We start from the raw sequence: 20,521 nt of genomic DNA, 5'->3' as shown, positions 1-20,521 counted from the left end.
TTATCATGTGAACGAACTCCTGGAATCAGGTCATTTATGGAATGGTCTGTGTTTGCCATCTAGTGGTACAAAGCCAAAATTTTTGATCTGATGCGTGAGAGCAGACAAGGCAGTGGAAACCTGAATTGGAAGCAGACCTCTCCTCTGCAGAAATATGACAGCTTTCAGGCAGATGGTGTCTTTTAGGAACTGGGGGCAGAAATTTTGCAGCCCTTGAGTCACCAGACTTAGGAATAGACCATTAATGAGTTAGTAAGGGTTATCCAATAATTGGTCACTTCTTTTTAGTATTCTGATCATTGCTCCAGTCTTTCCATCTTACAGGTGCAGATTCTAACAATATTCAGGCACACAACTTTTCACTGCTTTCTGCGAGAATTCAGGCAACTAAATATCCTAGGGATTTGAGATTATGTTCTACCGGTTGGTAATCCACACTTACAAATCTCTCAGTCAAGGGCCCTCCACATTTCTAGAGGCATCAGCTATGCTTTACAGCATCCATGTATGAAGACACATCTTCCAACAAGGAGACCAAACTACAAAGAAATCAGCAGCTCATAAAAAAAATGTACAGGGAATATATACCATTCTGGCAACAGAATGTATATAGCTAAATATAAGCTGTAAGACTGGTTTCTTCTCTTAAAATATTCCAAGGATGTATGAATAAAGAATTAAGTAAAAGGATTAGCTTTATTTCTCAGTTATGTCATACAGTAAATACAAGATGATATTTCATTAATTGAAATATATTTTATCAGAGGAAATTATAAACAGCACGTATTACTAACCATTTGTATTACTTACCTGGATTTCTTGCTATATAGTTAGAGAAAATAATAATAATACGTTGATATTTTATCAGTATTCAGGAAGTTTACAATAATTCCCACATCCCAACTTAACAGCAAATGTTTTCAGGTTTTACTGCAAAAACATAGCTAGGAATTCAGAGCTGGAGCTTTCATAATATCTCTGTGATTCAGGAATATTGCTCAGTTCAGCTATTCCTGAGATTTTCCCTCCTATGTCATACAGATTTTTTTAAAAACCCTTTCACAAGCCACAATGAATGAAAACAAAGCAATACAAATTATATAGAGGACAAATCTCACGTGACTAAAACAAAGATTAATGAGATCGAATTTACTTTGCTATGTAATGGTAATCATATTAACGCTAATATGATTCTGAAAAGTGTACCTATACATAACACCGCATATATAACAAAATATGTGGAAGTATTTTTTTCTTTAAATTACATGCTATTAACTATGGTCCCTTTTTAAAAGAAATACTACTGAATCTTCTATTTATTGAGCAGCTGTTGCTACCTGTGCTAATTCATTCATCCACTCATTCAAGTGATATTTATTTAATTAATTATTCAATCAATTGTTCACCGAGGGACCCTATATGATCTATGTTTTACAATTGACCTCAAAGAGTGAGGCAGCTGAATGCATACGATAGAAAATAGAAAAAGGCATCGCAAGGTTCACAACAATTATCCAAGGTTCAAAGCCAAAAACTATTTCTTCTAGTCCATTGTCATATTCCGGGCGGCACCCGAATGCCGGTGGTATCCACAGCTGCAAGGAAAGAACACAAGGCCAATATAAATCACCAGCAATATGAGTCACTAGCCCTTAAGGACTGCGACCCCACCAAACTGCAAATTGGTTTCAGAAATTCTTAAGAACATCCTCCCTGTTGCTGTTGGGTCACACTGGTGGAAGAGGGTTTCAGCTTCCACTGCTGTTACAGTTTTTGTACTGTGACTAAAACAAGCCTAGACTCCCAGATTCCACGTTTAAATAGACTTTGTTCCCCAAAGGCATATTCGCTTATTCTTCCAGAAGAAGAAAAATTTACCTGCTACTGTAGAACCATGTACTTCTAATACACTTATCAGGCTTGAAAGGTTGGGAGGCTTTTGGGTATTAACTTGTGAATTATGTTCTAATGTCTTACCGAAAGGTTGCAGAGGAATAAAAATGCAGCGATGTTCTTCAAAATTCTCCTCTTGTTGTTAGTAACTGAGCTTCTACTATAAAATGAGATATCTGAGGCCAAATGTGTGACCAAACTATTTTCCTGACTCGTTTCTTCTTTGGCACCACCACCACCATTTTCTCTCCTACAGATAGTGCCCTTGAACAGACAGGGTACCTCCCCGTCCTCACCAGCAGCTCTGCCATTGTAAATCTCTTTGTACGAGGGGGTAAGTGATAAAGTGCTCCCCCGAGATATAGTCACTATTCGAAGAGTTTTAATATCATCGTTCACCTTTTCCTGCTCACGATGTATGGATTCAATGATGAAGAGGTTCTGAATGTACTTCTCAATTATAACGAGGACGGAGTAGGGCAGGTTATACCATGTGTATTTGGGGTGAGCCTGGGCACAGATAATGGCAAGGATCGATCCCCAGGAAAGGAGCCAGGACCCCGCAGCTGTGCCCACCAGCAGCTCCGCATCAAGTTTTCGAGCAGGATTTTTTGAATTATCCAATGATCTGTCTTCCAGTCTGTAGATGAGAAGGGCAACGATTCCAGCTGTACACATGAGAGCCAACACGAAGATAGCATGCAAGTAAAACATAGTGAGTGCTAACTCACTCTTGATTTTTGAACGTCCAATCTGAATTAAATAAACAACAACAATAGCTATTGTGCTAGTTAACACAATTAGTCCAAAAATCATTCCAACAGTTATGCCATGGAATTTGAATGGAGTTTTGTGTTGCTGGTGGTGCTCAACTTTGCGGCCAATATTCTTCCACAGGACATAGAGCATTGTGGATGCTAGGATATGGTACTCTATATTGAAGGGATATAGGTAATATATTCCTTGAGAAAATATCGAGCAGAGAGTTGTTGTTGTGCAATTGCATTGAGGTGCATGATCATCTAAAACTAAAGGAGAGGGAGAGATTAGTTATGCGCACTATAAAGATTTCTTATTTAGTAAAACAAAAATTAAGTAACAAAATGTGAGAGGTAAGATTTCAGTCAAACAATACATCACACCACCCAGTTAGCAACCTAAAAAAAGGTCTCGCCCTTAAAGTCATTAACCTAACAAAGTTTTTGCATGTTCCCTGAAGTATGATCTCTGACTTCACTGCTCAGCCACTGAGCAATAATCACATTGTGGCACTGAACTTAAGCAGTCTTGGTAAAAATACCTTTTCATAACATGAAAATCTAGATCCCAAGGGCTTTGAGTCCTCAGCCCTTTGGCTTAGAAGGCTTTTATAGAAGCCCAGGGATCTGTGGATCAGATCAAGAACAAGCTTAACAAGGAAAGAGCTCAGTTCTGCTGTCATTTTTCTCAGTGATTTACACTAGCATGGTTCCTAGTATCAAAACCACTTTATTAAGAAGATTTTTATGCCTAGGAAAGAGATGAAGTAAACCACAGATACTTTCACTCAATGCCCCAGTATAGTTTTAAAATTAAAAAAAAAATTAAAAATCAATCTTCTGTTTTTGAGAGGCGCCTATGAAATCATTACCTCTCTGTTGTGAAGATACCTCCATTGTAAACCCCTATGGCAAAATAAACAATTGATAGTATTTGTAAAATATATTTAATGTGCATTTATAACCTAAGCAAATAATGGCAGAAATCAGAAATTTCCACAGTGGTAGAAAAAAAAAGATACCTATTTGCACAATGCATTTATTTAGAAGTATATAAACATACATGCTGAAGAGCACATTTTTACGCACTGATTTGAGATTTGTGCCTGGAAGATTTTCTTTTGTTTTCTATAATTTTAGAAAAGAAGAGGAGAGGACAAAGTTGGTATTGTTTTTTCTCAACCACACACTGTTAAGAGACAGAAAAAAAATTCCTTTTGCAGTTTGGATTGTATGTTAATGCCAAACTTTTCTTGGAGATCACTACTTTACTCCCCCTTGTTTCAGATGCTATTTCTGACTGTTCATAATTGTGTAACAATTCTGGCAGCAGAACAATAGGAAATAATATAAAGAAACCGCTTCTATTTAACAAGTAGAAATGTCAAAAAGAGCCACTAACTTGTGATTTGCCTGCTCTCCACTAATGCTCCGTGATTACAAAATCTCTGAAATATTAATTCAGCTACTTGATTATTAATGGAAACTAGATAGTTTCAATTAGATACATATAAAGGGTAACAACTGCAAATAGATGTAAAATTGTGGCCATAATTCTAGACAGTTATACTGAAAATACTATTTTACAGATTTTAAAATTTAGGTTTTGCTTATATGTGAACTTTGGCAGGAACTATTAAAAATGCCTAAAATTTTTCAATTTACACAGACTATAAATAGGCAAAAAACAAATTAGTTCAGGATTTGTCTTAGTAGAGGCAAAATCAGGTGGTTTTAGGATACGGGCGCTATTGAATTCACTGGGTGGGAAAACATACATTTTCCTCTTCAAAAGCTGTCTGTCTTGTCCTATGTGAACACAATCAACATTTATCAGCTGTACCAATAAATTTTCATGGGAAGAAAATTACTTACAGCTGCTGAGAACTTTTATTTCCTCTTTAAAGTTAACCACTCCTAATTTCCCCATGCTTCAGTGGTGTTTGGAAGTGGAAGGCATCCCCAGCAGTTTTATAGAATCACAGAATCATAGAATCCTAGAATGATTTGGGTTAGAAGGGAACCTAAAGATGATCTGGTTCCACCACCCTGCCGTGGGCAGGGACACTTTCCATAGACCAGGTTGCTCAAAGCCCCATCCAACCTGGCCTTGAACACTGCCAGGGATGGGGCATCCACAGCTTCTCTGGGCAACCTGTTCCAGTGCCTCACCACCCTCACAGTAAAGCATTTCCTCCTAATAACTCCCTTATACTCGATGTTTGTTGACTACAACTTGCATCATCTTACCAATAGATAAAACGGTTCATTAAAAAAAGAACACCTAGAACAAAATACTTAGCTTGTAAAGCAGCACTAATGGATAACCCCTTATCCCTCAAAGCCATCCCAGTGAATCTCATAGGACCACACACCACATGTAACCACTCTCCTGGGAAGGATTTGCAGGATTATCCATGCTTGTTTTTCTAGAAATAACTTAGTAAATAGCAAACTCTGGTTTTAAAACTGCTACGTTCAATTTACTAATAAAGGGGTTCTTCAGTGATATTATTCCTCAAAAGAAATGTTTGTAAAAATCTGTTTGTTTTGAACTCAGAAGGAAAAAACAACAGCCTGGATCACATATATGATAATGATAATGATCACATAACATTTTAGTTATAGATCGGAACTCTGTATCAGCTCACTATACTTGCCTGGGAATGACTATGCTGACATAGTCATGAATGACCAAGCTCCATTCTACAGTGACGCAGTATTTTGTATGACATGTCTAAGAGCAGGAATTCCAAAATGTCCCAACCCTTTTGCTTACCTATTGTTATGTTCCCAAAACCAAGAGTGATCAGTCTTTCCTTATGTTCATTCAGTTGATGTTTTGACTCTGTTAACACACCATTTGTCCACAGGAGTAAATTTGTGAACACAGAATGGATAACCCCAAACCTACAAAATAAGATAATTATTGAAGGAATCTGCACAGAGTATACTTCCATAGATATTAAATAAAATGGATTAACTTTCTGTAGACAAGCTACATGGCACTATGAAAAAAGCAACAAAATCCATCTTTAAAAGATGTTCCGCAGTGGAGCACAATGAATGTTAGACTTCCAAAATTTTACAGAAACATAATGGCTTAATGTATTAAACCATTAATAGGACACTGTTATTATTTGTTACGCTGTCTTATGTGACGGGTTTTATTCTTTGGTTTGGGCTGGACAAGCTTCATGTTAATTACAGTGATTGAACTGTCTGAAGAGGGTTAATTGTTTAGCAAACCGCATTTCACAGCCTGCTGTGGTGCTCCTTCATACTCACTGTGGCTGGTCCTACTTCACAGATACCACCACTTTCTCTAATTTCTAGTCCATGCATTTTTGTCTCCTGGAGAGAGCTGAAGCTAAAAGAGGGCTTTATTCCATTCAAAGAACTAGTACAGTGAGGGTAGACCTCCATGCATTTTTGAGACTCCTGGTCTCTGACAAGCCATTTCAGACATGGTGAAACAGAATGGCATTGGAGAAAAAAGTGGGTTAATGGTTCATAATTTCCTAATAAAATCCATGCAGTAATTGTTTTTTGCCCAGCACTCTCCTCTTTGTAGAAGGCCATGGTATCTCTTTCCTAGGCACAATCCTTTCACCTATCATTCTGCCAGGTGTTATTCTCCTGCACCCAAGACCAATAATGTTCCTTCACCAAGGAACAGTTATTACTGCACTGTTCTCAGTGACAAACTTGCAGTTAGGGATTTTTAAAATATACTTATGGACAGAGTTGATTTCACCAGTTGACAATGCAAAGCCTTCTGTGATCACTCTCCTCACTGGCATGGGGCTTGGACACTTACCCAAGAGAGCAGAACAAATGGAGAACCTTCACCACAGATGACATTTCTGATTAAATTTATTTTACTTCCTAACAGAAACTGGTCAGCTCATTGATAATTTGAAAGAAGTATTTTTAAAAATTACCATATTTGCTTCTATATACAGATAGATCTACTTTCTCAGAAAACCAAAAAATATATCAGAGCTGGCTCTGCTGCCTCAAAGGCTAGTCCTCAGTTCTATAAGAAACGTGTGTATTCAGCTGTTTCAGAGGACAGACACATCAGTTACCCCACGAGAACCAAGTTCTGGTGTCAGAAACATGCACAACCCTTACTGAGTCAGTTACACAGGATACCCACAGGGAGGTTGTGTTTCCCAGTCCATTTGCACAGCTGCATCTACCACAGCTGGGTGGTACGGCTGACACACCTGTGGGACGGGCTGCCATCCAGAGGGACCTGGACAAGCTGGAGAAGTGGGCCCATGTGAGCCTCATGAGGTTCAATAAGGCCAAGCACAAGGTCCTGCACCTGGGATGGGGCAACTCTCAGTATCAGTACAGGCTGGGGGATGAAAGGGTTGGGAGCAGCCCTGGGGAGAAGGACTTGGGGGTGCTGGTAGATGAAAAGCTGGACGTGAGCCAGCAATCTGCACTCACAGCCCAGAAAGCCAACTGTATCCTGGGCTGCATCAACAGAAGCGTGGCCAGCAGGTCCAGGGAGGTGATTCTGCCCCTGCACTCCACTCTGGTGGGACCCCACCTGCAGTGCTGTGTTCAGCTCTGGAGTCCTCAGCACAGGACAGAGATGGACTAGTTGGAGCGGGTCCAGAGGAGGGCCACGAAAACGATCAGAGGGTGGAACACCTCTCCTGTGAGGAAAGGTTCACAGGAGGAAAGGGAGAGTTGGGGTTGTTCAGCCTGAAGAACAGAAGGTTCTGAGAAGGACTTATTACAGCCTTTCAATACTTAAAGGAGGCTTACAAGAAAGATGAGGAAAAGGTTTTTAGTAGGGCCTGTTGTGATAGGAAAAGAGGTAACAGTTTTAAACTAAAAGAGGGTAGATTTAGACTAGATATAAAGAATAAATTTTTTATAACTAACGTAGTGAAACACTGAAACAGGTTGCCCAGAGAGGTGGTTACATGCCCCATTCCTGGAAACATTCAAGGTCAGATTGGATAGGACTCTGAGCAACCTGATCTAGCTGAAGGTGCCCTTGAGCAGGGGGGTTGGACTAGATGACCTTTAAAGGTCCTTCCAACCCAAACCATTCTACAGTTCTAAGATTTTATGGTCTCGTTCCAAAAGGTGCTTTCCATAAAAATCAATATAAAATACCTCAGATATATTGCACTGACTGCAGGCTGCTGATGCAGATTCTCTTTCAGGAGCTAAATAAAGAAGACATAATATAGTGCGTAGTTCTGAGACACACACATGACTCTTCCTTCAAAACAAGCAAGTGACACTGTGGGATCATGCATTGCCCACTTCCCTCTCTGATGAGAAAAATATATGTATTCTGTGACTGTTGTATATTATAAAACATAAGCGCAATTTAAATAAGGGTAAACGGAGTTACTTTCTATTTAACTATTCTACTTCTTTCTACTTAACACAACCAGGAGGAGAATCAATCTCTGTAAATTTTCACTGTCCCTCATACAGTAAACCTGTAGGTATTAAAGCACTGTGCAGATCTACACCTATTAGCATCCAATATAAGATTCAGATCCACTTTACCTTTCAAGTGTTTTGAAAGACTGGATAATATCCTTTGCATGACACCACAGAAAGTACACCTAAATGAAAGGAATACAGAGAAATGTAATTACAGTAATGAGTATGTGTGACACTCAAAAAAGGAAAATGTACCTGTAGACAGAAACACTGATGTTTAAATTCCACATGTGTGAAATAACTCATGATTTCCTGTGATGTTCACCCCGAACCTCTCTGGCATGAAGAACCTGAGATTTCTTATAAGCAGTCAGTGGCTTAACAGCAAAGTCTCAGTATGACTCACCAAATCATATTTTGCTTCTATATCTGGAGAGGTTTTTATTTCAATGACAAAGAAAATAAAACTACCAGCTGTGGACAGCAGTATGATTACTGCAGGGCACGGTGATGCTAAGTTTGAATGATTTATTAAATATATGAAATTCTATGAAGGGAGAGACATAAGTGAAAGGATGCCAGACTTGATTAATAAAACAAATGATGGACACGCAGTCTTGCAGCACAAACAAACTAGTAGGCTGCAACAATTGGTGCCCCGTGCGAGGCTGAGTTGGACTCCAACTACAACAACTGGCACCCAATGTAGCTGAGACAAGTGCCATTGACAATTAATCGATATGGGTGTATTGCAATATTTGTTTTCCATCTTAACTCAAATTGCAACTTTTGGCGTCCAACGTAGATGGGGTCTAATTGATATGGGTGCAGAAGAAAAAACTTCTACATTAACAATGCTTATAGATATATTTGAAAAAAGAAGCATGAAGTATAACAAGAAGGCAATAAGAACTTTGCTAGGATGGTGCAAAGTAAATCTCTAGTGCTAGTTACGCCAGAAAATGTCTCCAGTGTTCAGACATTGCAAAACACTGGAAAATTACTTCTTGAGGCTGCCTCGAGGGGGTATAAAATTGCAACAACATTGCTAACAACATGGAGATTAGTCTTAGACTTACTAGAATAATTAAAAGTGGACAGGGAGACAAATTCTATATTTGCAATGCTTATGGATATATTTGAAAAAAAGAGATGTAAAGTATGATAAAACAGCAACAAGAATTCTTCTAGTGTGGTGTAAAAAGTATGATTTGCCAATTACAATGAAAAAGGTTTTCAGCGTTCAGACATGGCAAAGCATTGGAAAGTTACTTTTTGAGGCTGCTTCGAGGGGAGACAAAATTGCCACAGCCTCGTTAATGATGTGGAGATTGATCACAGATTTGCTAGAATTATCAGAAGAGGACAGAGAGACAAACCCTATATTAACAATGCTAATAGACATATTTGAAAGTAGAGGCATAAAGTATGATGAGACGGCAATAGGAACTCTGCTGGGGTGGTGTAAAAAGAATGATTTGCCAGTTAACGGTGAAAAATGTCTCCAGCATTCAGATATGGCAAAGCGCTGGAACATTACTTTTTGGGGCTGCCAAGAAAGGGTCAAAATTGCTACAGTGTTGTTGACAACATGGAGATTGGTCTTAGATTTACTAGAACATCCAGAAGTGGACAGGGAGACAACACAGGAAGCAAGAGAAAAGTTTGTACTATCCATCTGAGAGACAACCACATTAAGAACATGGCAGTTGCACTCAGGGATAGTGCAGAAAGCACTATTCTCAACAGGAGAGTAAGAAAGAGAGAGACAACAGTACTGAATTAGCAAGTAAAGGGGAAAGAAGCATAAAACTGGGAATCTTCATTTGTGGGAGCATAATGGAGATGTCAGGATAGAGATTGCTGCTGATACAGAACTGGTTCCAAGGGCTGACAAGTGTGAGGAGAATGATACCAATATTCCTCAGGAATGTTAGAGTGAAACTCAAGAGTCCTGTTTGCTCAGAATAGCTTCTAGGATACTGAACTTGACAGTAGGTGAACTGTAAAGAGAGAAATGGTCCAAAAAGTTTCTCTTAGAAACCTGCCTGGTTGGTGTTCCAGAAATGGTCTGAAAAGTGCAAAGAACTTTGGGTTCTTCCTCATCCATTAGAGTAACTGGAAGCCCTTTTTACTATTGTGTCCACTGATGGAGGGTGCCTCCACAGCTGATGGTGTCTGAGACATTCAATACCTAATTTTTTGAAAAAGCTAGGAAAATGCAGTTCTCTGTAGCTCACCAATGCTACCCAGCAATAACATGTTCATTCATACCCTTAATTAAGTGTTTATCAAAAGGAGGTGTGACCATTGGTAAAACCCCAGGTGTAAAGACTATAAGATATCATGGAGGTTTCAAATTAAATCAAACAAACCGAAATTAGCACCTTAGCGTCATGTAATGCCATGTTCCTTTTCCCATTCTGGGATGGATGCAGTAAAATCTAACAGCAGATGTGAACGCATTCTTCAAAACTTAAAAAATGTAAATTTTGAAGTTCTGACATTAGAGGCAAGAAAATGGGGGGAAAGAGAAAGATAAAAGTCAATAAGGTAAAGAAATAGCATAAAACCGAATTTTTGCTCACAGAGTATTCATTGCCTCAAAGGGACTTCTGCCTGTGAAAAAGCCTAACACAGGCTGTCTTGGAAGGGCAGGTACTTGTTAGTTCATTGCTTGCACAGGTGCAGTACATATACATGTATTAACTTACTGGCACATATCAGGATCTCTCATTTAAAGTAAAACACAACAGAATCTGACACATATTCTGTAGAAAACAAATCCTTCAGTTTTTAGATGACACATAATTAGGGATGTTCTCTGCTGTAATTTCATCCTGTGTTTCAAAGACATGAAAAGATTTGTCTTAGGTAAGAGGTATCTGGTAAATTACTTTTTAACTTTTCCTTTGATTGCTCAGGCTAACATTCAAGCTTTCGTTATTTTAAGCTCAGTAGATGATAAATTTGGCAACACTGGGTGATGTGAAATTTAAATTAGAATTCTTGTTTCCTTTGTTCAGCATTGTTTCTTCCACACTCTGGTTCATAATAGCTCGAAATCTTGTCAGCACAGGGTCACTGGATGCAATGAAGAATGCAGCATGCAGATCAGCAGGGAAAAAAGGCTTCAATTTCTTTGGTTTGTTTTTCAGAGGTAAAGCAAAGAAGTTGCAAGACATGGCAAGTGAATATTACAAGAATGTGAAATTAAGATTACTTCAACCAAATCAGAATTTCACCCTCAGAGAAAAAGACAGAAGAGGTCAGAGTTACTGCTTAAATTTCAATGCCTTTTTTTGTTACAGAAAGCAGAAAAATTTAAGTTGTTCAAATGCTCATTTACATGCAACCACAACTGCTAGGAAAATCTTTTCCTTTCTGAGTCACTTAATCATCTTGGAAAGTCCATTAAGTGGCCTGGCTATAACTGAGTATCTTAGCTGAGTGGCTTTTTCTTTCCCTCTTTCCTACAAATCTGCTGACAGCAGTTCAGAGGAATTCATGTGATAAACAATCAGCTGCGGAGTATCACCACACAAGAGAGACCCAAAGCCTTACAACAAGCAGCTGGAATATTTTATAGGAGTCGCTATGTTTGCTACTGCACAGCCACTGGTAAGCATAACCAAATGCTTCCAGAAGGAAATCTGTGTTCACTTGTTACAGGAAAAGTGCACAAGTATTTTATAACCAGCTAGGAAGGGTTTTTTCCCCTTTGAGCTATGAGGCCTCCCCCCCTAACCCCAATGGGACACCAGGATAGACAGATTGAACTGAACTTACGTGGCAAGTCCTACATACAGAAACAAGTGAATTGTCTTTAGCCAAGCTGCTCATTTCAGTCTGAAAATTCTACAAGTTATATATGTAGTCAGAAATAAAAAAAACCCCGATGTACATTAAAGTACAGGAGAGCATTTTTTGGTTGGGGTTGTTTTTTTTTTTTTTTAACCCATAGGAATTTTACAGTGGAGCAATTTCAGGTTGCAAAGCCTGAATTTACACCTAGGAATAATATACATGCACAAGAATTTAGCCCTCAAAAGTATCCTGTGATATGTTTAGAAATTAAGTTAGTGTAAAATCCACGGATGACAAGAAGGTAATAAAACAAGATATAATATAAAAATGCAACCAGTGACTTTTACCTGTAAGATGGTGTGCACAGCATGTGTAACAGGAAAAATGCCTTCAGTTGGTGATAAACAGTTTGAAAAATCAATATAATATCCAATTTTAAAAGAGTCCAGAATTAAAGTAATCACTGCAAATAATGTTATCCCACCTATAAATGAAAAATATATTAGAAAACATCCATGTACAGTTACAGGGTCTAGAGACAATTTGCAGAATGTGCTAAATCTGTTTAGGGAAATAAAAGTTGACCAACATCCATATTCTTGTCTAGGGACATTAAAGTAGATCAATGTTCATGAAGATAATTGACTCAATGTAGTAAGTCCCTCTAATTTGTGAAAGCCTCTGCCCAACATATTACGACAGCACATCACTGTGCATACCCTGCATGACCAGTGCAGAGGAGCCAGTCCCGCAATGGCCAGCACGCGGAGAGACTCAGCACCTTGCAGATGGCTCCCAGCTCCTTGCAAGGGCAGCCTCTCAAGTAACGGTAGCACTGAAGCAACCATACAGCGCATGAATTAATGCTCTATACAGCTCCACAGCAAACTACACAGTTCCAGGGAGCTGAACAATCATGTTACAGTCTCCTGGCCCAGGAGCTCAACAGTGGGAAGTAACACAATCACTTGGTATGCTTTGCCCGTGGTTCAGGAGGTTACGCTTCAACTCAGAGACCAAAACTACAATGAGCTGTATGGTTTGTTCCCCCAGAAAGAAACCAAAGACTCCATTTCAATATCTATTATCTCCTCACGCACACAAAAAATACTCTAATAGGTTTCTCTAAATATGTAATTTGTATTCCAAAGAACTTTAAAAATGCATGTTTCCCATTGTTTAATTTTTCTTTTCGTTCAGAAATGTAAATGTTTATTACAAACTTATTCTGTAAATCTATATGGTAACAGAATTTATATTATTAATAATCGGATTTGCACAGGTATGACTAAGCACAACTGGCAGCAAAATTACTGAGCCAAACTCTAAAGTCTTCATTGCTTGGTTGTTGGGATTTTCTCTCTAGGCTTTTATTCAAACAAGCTTTCACTGGGTTTAACTTGGGCTTATTTTAATTAAGACTAGATAAAAATCTATCCATGGACCTTAACTGGACCTTAAGATCAGCATCAGTATCTTAAACTTTCTTTGTAATTACTCATACAGTAAACAACATCACTAGTGTTGACTTTGATGAATATTCAGCTTCTATAAAGGACCACAACCCAACTTCCTTATAAGCACCACATGTTCCACTCGGCCTGTGTTAATAAAATATAACACTAAATTAATAATTTATTTAATAATACATTTATTATTAAAGTTGCATTGATAAAAACTAAGTATAAATGATGAAAATACAATGTATTTTTGTTTATTTTTTCATTGATCCTTTAAAATTAAACAAAAATAGACTTCAGATTTTTTTTAATCACAAGGGTATGAATTCCAGTAGGACTTCATGTTTCTCTCTCACAATCTCTCTTATAATAAAAACATTGTTAAATTACTGATGGAGTATTATTTCTACCAAGACATAGAAACTTTTGATTTCATATTTCAAAATCTAAAACCGCAGCTCTGCACTTCATGCATGTGTATAATCCCATTCATTTTTTTATTTATGCTTATTATGACAGCTAATTTCTATTATTTCTAACATATGTAACAAGACTGAAGCCCACATTTAAACAGATATGCCATTTTCATTAGGTATAAAAGAAAATGGTGTCACAAAACGCAAAATTTTTACTTTTGAAATCAAATGATACGTTTCCTTATTTAAAGAATTTAAATTTTTCTAAAATAAATTAGAATTGTTAATTCTTCTGAAATAAATTTACGTGAGGCAAATGGACCTGCTCTGAGCAAGGTGTTGGACTAGATGACCTTTGGAAGTCCCTTCCTCCTAAATTATTCTGTGAATGATTCTGTGATTCACACTTCATTTAGAAAGCTTGCAGGAAACAGGCTGTTTCTATTTGTCTGGAAGATGTCAATCTGAGGGACTTCATGTGTATTATAATTGTTTCAGTAAGAAGGAAAATTCTATCTTCTGAAGCAAAAGGATTATAAAAATCTTCCACAGTTACTCCACAATAAATTGTTGTGCATATGTTGACCTTACAGAGTATTTTAGAAAGGTATTTAATTGCCCAGTTGTAACAATAGTAAGGTTATTTCCCAATGAATTCATGGTGCAGGATCAAGCCCTGAGGAACTGCTTTAGTGAAGCAGTGATATCAGAGCAAAATGGGTGGAAAATGTATGTTAGAAGTTCTGCGTCCTTGCTTCCATTACTCACAACAGTGGCTCAGCAGAATAGGATCACAAGGGCCTTGTTAATGAGAAGAAATGGGAAGAGGGAAGGCAAGGCAAGGCAAAGGGCTCCAGTTTAAAACCACAAAAATAAAAAGCAAACACATCTTATTTAAGTGATCCTCCTCCTGCACCATACATGCATCTTGCCTTTCCAAGGATGACCTGTATTGTAGCTCCACTCTGTCTTGCTTCCATGTCACAAGGTCAGTATTTCAGTTGTATAGTTTCACAGTTTTACATCTATGTCCAGCAGACCATTGAGGGGGGAAAAAACCACCATCACCAGCAAACAAAAAAAAAACCAAACCCCCATGAATTTTCTTTTATATTGAGTATCTTGGTTTATGCCTTAGTATCTCTTTTCAAGTTTCCTTTATATCCATCAAAGGTTTGGTGGGCCTCAGTCCGTTCCCACTGAAATGAACAGTTTTGCCATTGTCCTCCAGGTCGTAAAAGACTTTATATGACTCATTCCTTTTAATGTTTCTGGCAATCACTCAGGTGGTCACACTGTAAGCATATACAAACTGTCCAACATACATATTTAGGAGCTTCAAAAGAGAATGATTGTACTAACTTGCTTAGATAAAAATCAAAGTGTAACTATTATGACCATACATATGATATGCTAATGTTTTCCATGTTAACTTTTCCTGATGGAAAATTCAGTATTGTGTACTAATACTAAATACTAGATATATATATCAGTAACGATAAGTAAGAAAGATAATTCCCTGTTTTGCTATTTCTATTTGAAAGTTAAAGAAATATGAAATGATTGCTATTGAGCACCGTATTATTAAAAAAAGTTATTTTTTTCAAATATTCATTGAAAGCTGTATATCTTAGGTGATCAAAAATAGAATTTTCAGTATTGCTAAGTGCTGGCTTAATTCTTTCTATTAACCATCAAGAAGAAAAAAAGTCACGATGATACAGTTGTGAAAATGCCATTCTAAACTTAAAATATTGTTCAAATAATAGAGAATTCAATGCAAGCAGTAAAAAGACAGAAGTTGAAGTCTGCCAAGTGCTTTGTAAGTTGACCAGCTGTCTATGGGTTAAACAAATGCTGTGCTGCTGGAGACCGTGATAAAATAAAGCCATTTCTGAAGCCAACTGATTTTCGTTTTGAGTTCTCTGGCTCACTTGGCTGAACTTCTAAATAATGGTCAAAGAGCTCTTCCTAACAGGAGAGTGTACTCAGGGAAATAACATTGGGAATGAGTCAAGGAAAGGACTGCCTAAGCTTCCCTGTGATTATTTGGGTCAGGATAACTGCACCCCACTAAAGTCAAAGCTCTCCATGAAACTTTTCCCACACTCAGACTATAGGAGTGGTTCTTGGTATACCATGCAAGTGGGAAGACAACTGTGCTGTCGGGTTCACACAATTGACACCTAGGTGCAAAAAGGCTCAAGAAAACCATTCTGTGAGCAATTCTTGTAAACTGACCATCTGTCCTTCTAGCGTTGTTAACCATGTACAAGGACTCAATTATAGGTTTTTGTTAAACCATTTTTTTCAACATTTTTCATAGCAAAATGCTCTAAGTAGCCCCGTAAGTAGCCAGCTACCACCTCTTTGACTAAAATGATATTTGCAGTTTGAAGGGAATCATAAAAATATACTCATTTTATACTGCTTAATACAAAGACATTTGCTCTCACGATGCGAGCAGGGAGATCCTCTTCAAAAGCAGCCGACAGAGCTAGTAAAAAAATGCTGAGAACTTTCTGTGGAAAGACTTGATGAAAATTTGTCTCCCGTTTCCCCCTCCCCTACTTTTCAGACTTTTAGTCTTTCAAGTAAAAGACTTTGATGACAAAACCACTGATAAAGAGGAGGGCAAAGGGGATCTTGGCAGAGGAATTGCCACCTGAATTTTGTCTTTAGCTCAAATACATTTTCTTTTACCAACAGAGGATAAAGGAGTTGTACAGGCTTGTTGTAACTACAAGAAAATCCTAAAAACAGGAAAGTGTAGGTCTTTCCCTAAGGGCAAATTTCTTGAATTGCAGCCTAGACATCCAAGACAAGCCATGGAAGCCGCACCACTTGAGAAGTTAGTACAAAGGGCCATCCTGTGCTGGTAAAAGAAATGGATAAGGTAACCTAGTAGTTCAATCCAGTATCTTATTTCTAAGTTTCTGTGACTCCTTATATCCTCTAGGACAAATGAAATGCTGTGAATGCTGTGCCAAAAGGGAAAGGGCAGGGGTCCTGCTGTACATAACCATGTCAAGCACTATTTATTCCCTACTTAGGAGGGGCAAGCTACCCTCTGAGTAACAAAAGCATAGATTGGTCCAAAATAGGACCAAATTAAGCCTTGCATTAATGAATTTCAGGAGACTGTAAGCCACATAAGCTAATAAATGAAAAACGTCAGACAGCTGAGTATCGTTTTGGAAAACAGCCAGTAATCAAGTTCAATAATTCAACAGTTGGTACATGAACTCCATACATTTCAGGAAAGAGTCTACAGACTACGACTGCATATTAGACATTAAAACTAATGATTTTCCCTGTGCAATTCATACAGCACAAATGTTAACAGTTGCAGAGAAAAGACACACAAACACCAAGACTGAGACCAAACTAAATTTCCACAACACAACTTTACTTTTCAAAAAAATCAGGTTTTAGATGTTCTTGGGATTTTCATCTAGGTATTTCATTAGCTGCTGTGATAATTAACTGTTGTCTCATAGCTAGTAGGTAGGAAATATTTTATGGAATAGCTGTCTTATAGCACTCTAATTAAAATACTTAGTTTCCAACCTGTCATTTACGCTGCCAAGACTGGAAAAAGAGGTTGATAAAACTCAGTTGCCTGTTACTCTACACAGTGTGATGTAGGTTGTTTTTTTTTCTGGGGACCCAGAAACACAGCATTCCTGTGACTACGACTGCATGATGCGCTCCCCAACTACCTTCTCTCAACAGACCTTTATATCCTCACTCAGTACACACCTGACTGCAGAGAAGAGCCATTACATCCCACCACTACCCTTACAAATTACACACTTTTCCTTACAAGGCTAATGCTAGCTTTAGATTCCTTGCTTAGATGCTTTATGTACTACACTACAAACTGATCTGGCCAGGGATTTCGTCTTCTGCCTAACTCCAGTTGTTTCTAAGGCATCACAGTACACATATAAATGGGAATCTGATATACATTGGTATCGAGAGCACTTCAGGAGATTTCCAACTGGTACTAGAATAAAGTAAGTTGTATTATATTGTCTGGAAAAGTGATTCCTCCAAAGAGTTGCATGACATGAGCAACACTGCCTCTTCCATTAGCTATATTTTATTTTTCAAGTGTTGCCAAACCAGCCTGGTAAGGGGAAAAAAGGCGCTGGAGCTTTCAGCACTGTAAATGGTAGGCTGGAAAGAGGATGTTTAGCAAACAGCTTTCCTGTACAATCTCCTAGTATGTTCAGCTTATGCATATATTTACTCTAGAGTGCACTGCATGTGTGTTAAGTTCATGAATACCAGGATGCCTCCTGGTAGGGATGGAGAGGGTAACAAAGTGGTAGCAGAGACAGGCGATGGCACGGACATCCCGTGTGTGGTACCACCTTGTATGCCACCGGCCAGTACTTACACTTCAGCCAGCGGGCTCCGGCATGTGTGTCCTTGTCCCGGATCAGCCTCCTCTGCGTGCAGCTCCTGCAGAGGTACCACAGCATCCACAGCAGCTGGATGAGCATCAGCGTGATGAGGTAAGAGAGCAGGTGGCTCTTGCTGATGCCCACGGCGTGCACAGCCCAGGCGAAGGTGAGCAGCAGCCCTGCCAGGAAGAGGTTGATGCCATACTGGCTGCTGAGGATCTCGGCGTTTTTCTGCGGGTAGCTGCCGCCCACGGAGGGGGAACCGGCGGCTTTCTCCATCGCCCACGCCGCCCGCCAGGTGCTGCAAACAGGCGGCCCCGCTTCCCCCGGGGAGCCCCGAGGCCGCCTGGCCCGTCCCCCACCGGCGGCCGGGGGCGGAGCGGGGGCCCCGCCGTGCCTCCCCGCGGCCGCTGCCCGCCACGCCGGGCGGGGTCTCCGGGGGGAGCCCCGGGCACCCCGAGGGGACGGTGGGCTGCCGAGGCGGGGGGGAGCTTCCCGACGTTTTGCGGGGCGAGGTGAGGGGAAGGGAGAGGCGGTTCCACCGCAGAGCAGCCGGGCGGCAGATGGTCACGTCCCCTGCGCGCCTGGCTGCGGTGGGGGCCGCGGGCCACACGGCCGCACCGACGGAGGTGCGTGCAGCCTAACGTGTCCCCTCGACAGGGCGACGGGAGGGACACCGGGCGCTGAACACACACACCCCCACGCCCCCGGCCGTTAGCGGCTGGCTGGAAAGCCGAGTTGATGCTCAGAGAGCAGGGGCGGGCGGCAGCAGCCTGCCCCGCAGCCCGGAGCGGGAGCGGCCGCGGGGGGCAGCCCCGTCGCACCGGGGCGGCCGCGGGTCACCCGCCACGCTACCATGCTCCGGGCCCCGATGTCCTCCTCCTTTTTGGCAACTGGCACTTCCCATTGGTAGTGAATAACCTCGGTTCTCCGGAATTCTTTAGACCTTTCAAAGGCGCCGATGCACCTTATTTTTTCAGTAAGTCCCATGCTGCCAACACAGTTTGACAGTGGTTGCTAGCTGGCATAGCAACTACCGAGCTCAAAGCAGCAAAGACTCCTGCAGGATTCAGTCCCATTCTTATTTATTCATTTTCCCAATCTTTATACACATTTTAAGTATTGAACTTTTTTTATTTAAACTGCTTAGTTGTAACTGTGACCTATGGCCGTAAGATACTAAGGTATGCAGACATCTAAATTTGGAGCACCAGTTGGTTGCCTATAGGGCTTGAGAGGAATTTCACCCAGTGTAAAACACTGTATTTTAAACGGTATTTTGTTTGCATACAATATGAATTCTCTTAATTCTAGCTCTTCAGGTACCTAGCCATAGCTTGGAGGGCAAATAGCAAGATTGACTGGTCCTTGTTCTGGTCAGGCAGGTCTTACATTTTCACCCTGTATCTGTTTGAAGATCGAATATCCAAAGCATTGTTTTTTACAGTAAGTGACCTATGTCTCACATGAAATTAAGCCACTAGGTCAGCTACATGAAAAAAATGGGAGTAAATGAAAAGACAGCATCTCTTTTACTATACTTCCACTATCACAACTTGGAGAAATTTTAAGCTTTTTCACTTCTGAAGCCAGAAATTATTAAATACACCTTTTTTCTTAAACAAAAAAGGACATTCCTGAACTACATGTAAATTTCTGAGATTCACATTGCTCAAAGAACAGGGCAGGAAAACAAATTGGCAGAAGGGTAGAATGAGTGAATTCTGGACAATCACCTGTTTAGGTAAGCATAAGGAAGTAGTAGCTCATATACTTTATTGGTCTGTTCTCAGAAAACGGGTTTTTTAAGTCATCTACGATTTTGAAAAATGCACTTAGCTGAAAGCTAGCCGTTTCCATCTGGCCTATAGCATCAGTATAAACAAAATGCATAACTAGTCAAACAGCTGAGGCTCCGACCACCTCTAGCTCAGAGCTACATCCATCATTACGAGAAGCTTACGGAAATGCCAAATGCTACTTTTATCTTATGTAACGTGTAAACTAAGGAAGACGCTTTCGTTGTACAGGGCTTCTATGAGTCACTGTGATAAATAATCTTCACTGTGCGGCCTATTTTATTTCAAGACTATTCTAGAGCATCCCTTGTTGCCTGCAAAGAAAAGCTCTTTAGTGCTAGTACACACTCTCATCCTCAAATGAAATTAGCGTAAATGGATACAGAAAATGCCTGTGGTGGTCTGTAGCCAGCTAATACATTCCAGCTTTGGTAGAGGTGGGGGTTTTGACTCCCTAATAATTGTTTTCACAGAACTATTAAGATACCTCTTTCTGCTCTCTTGCCCTAAGTTCTTTATTTGGTGGTAAGGAAAACAAAAGCAAGTTCGCAG

General features: G+C 39.8%; 1 protein-coding gene across 1 annotated transcript; it reads right to left on the bottom strand.

The window, feature by feature from the left end:
- Positions 1-771: 771 nt before the first annotated feature.
- Positions 772-18,521, bottom strand: OTOP1 (otopetrin 1). Its single transcript, XM_005243101.3, has 6 exons — positions 18,164-18,521; positions 12,230-12,366; positions 8,199-8,257; positions 5,431-5,561; positions 1,978-2,921; positions 772-1,595 (listed from the first exon to the last, which is right to left on the bottom strand). The coding sequence occupies exons 1-6, from the start codon at positions 18,447-18,449 to the stop codon at positions 1,425-1,427; spliced, it is 1,728 nt and encodes a 575-aa protein (XP_005243158.1). The 5' UTR covers positions 18,450-18,521; the 3' UTR covers positions 772-1,424.
- Between the last annotated feature and the right edge of the window lie 2,000 nt (positions 18,522-20,521).

Source organism: Falco peregrinus, chromosome 2 (genome assembly GCF_023634155.1).
Source record: "Falco peregrinus isolate bFalPer1 chromosome 2, bFalPer1.pri, whole genome shotgun sequence".
In the NCBI taxonomy this organism is placed as follows: Eukaryota; Metazoa; Chordata; class Aves; order Falconiformes; family Falconidae; genus Falco; species Falco peregrinus.
The sequence above is the reverse complement of the archived record's forward strand: the minus strand, read 5'-3'. Positions and strand labels throughout refer to the sequence as shown.

Excerpts from the sequence above, each read along its gene's own strand:
- OTOP1 (XM_005243101.3), bottom strand. The coding sequence starts at position 18,449 with ATGGAGAAAGCCGCCGGTTCCCCCTCCGTGGGCGGCAGCTACCCGCAG. Across the intron at positions 5,562-8,198 it reads TCTTTCAAAACACTTGAAAG|GTTTGGGGTTATCCATTCTG; the intron begins GTAAAGTGGATC and ends CTTATTTTGTAG. Across the intron at positions 1,596-1,977 it reads TATTCCTCTGCAACCTTTCG|CTGTGGATACCACCGGCATT; the intron begins GTAAGACATTAG and ends CTTTCCTTGCAG.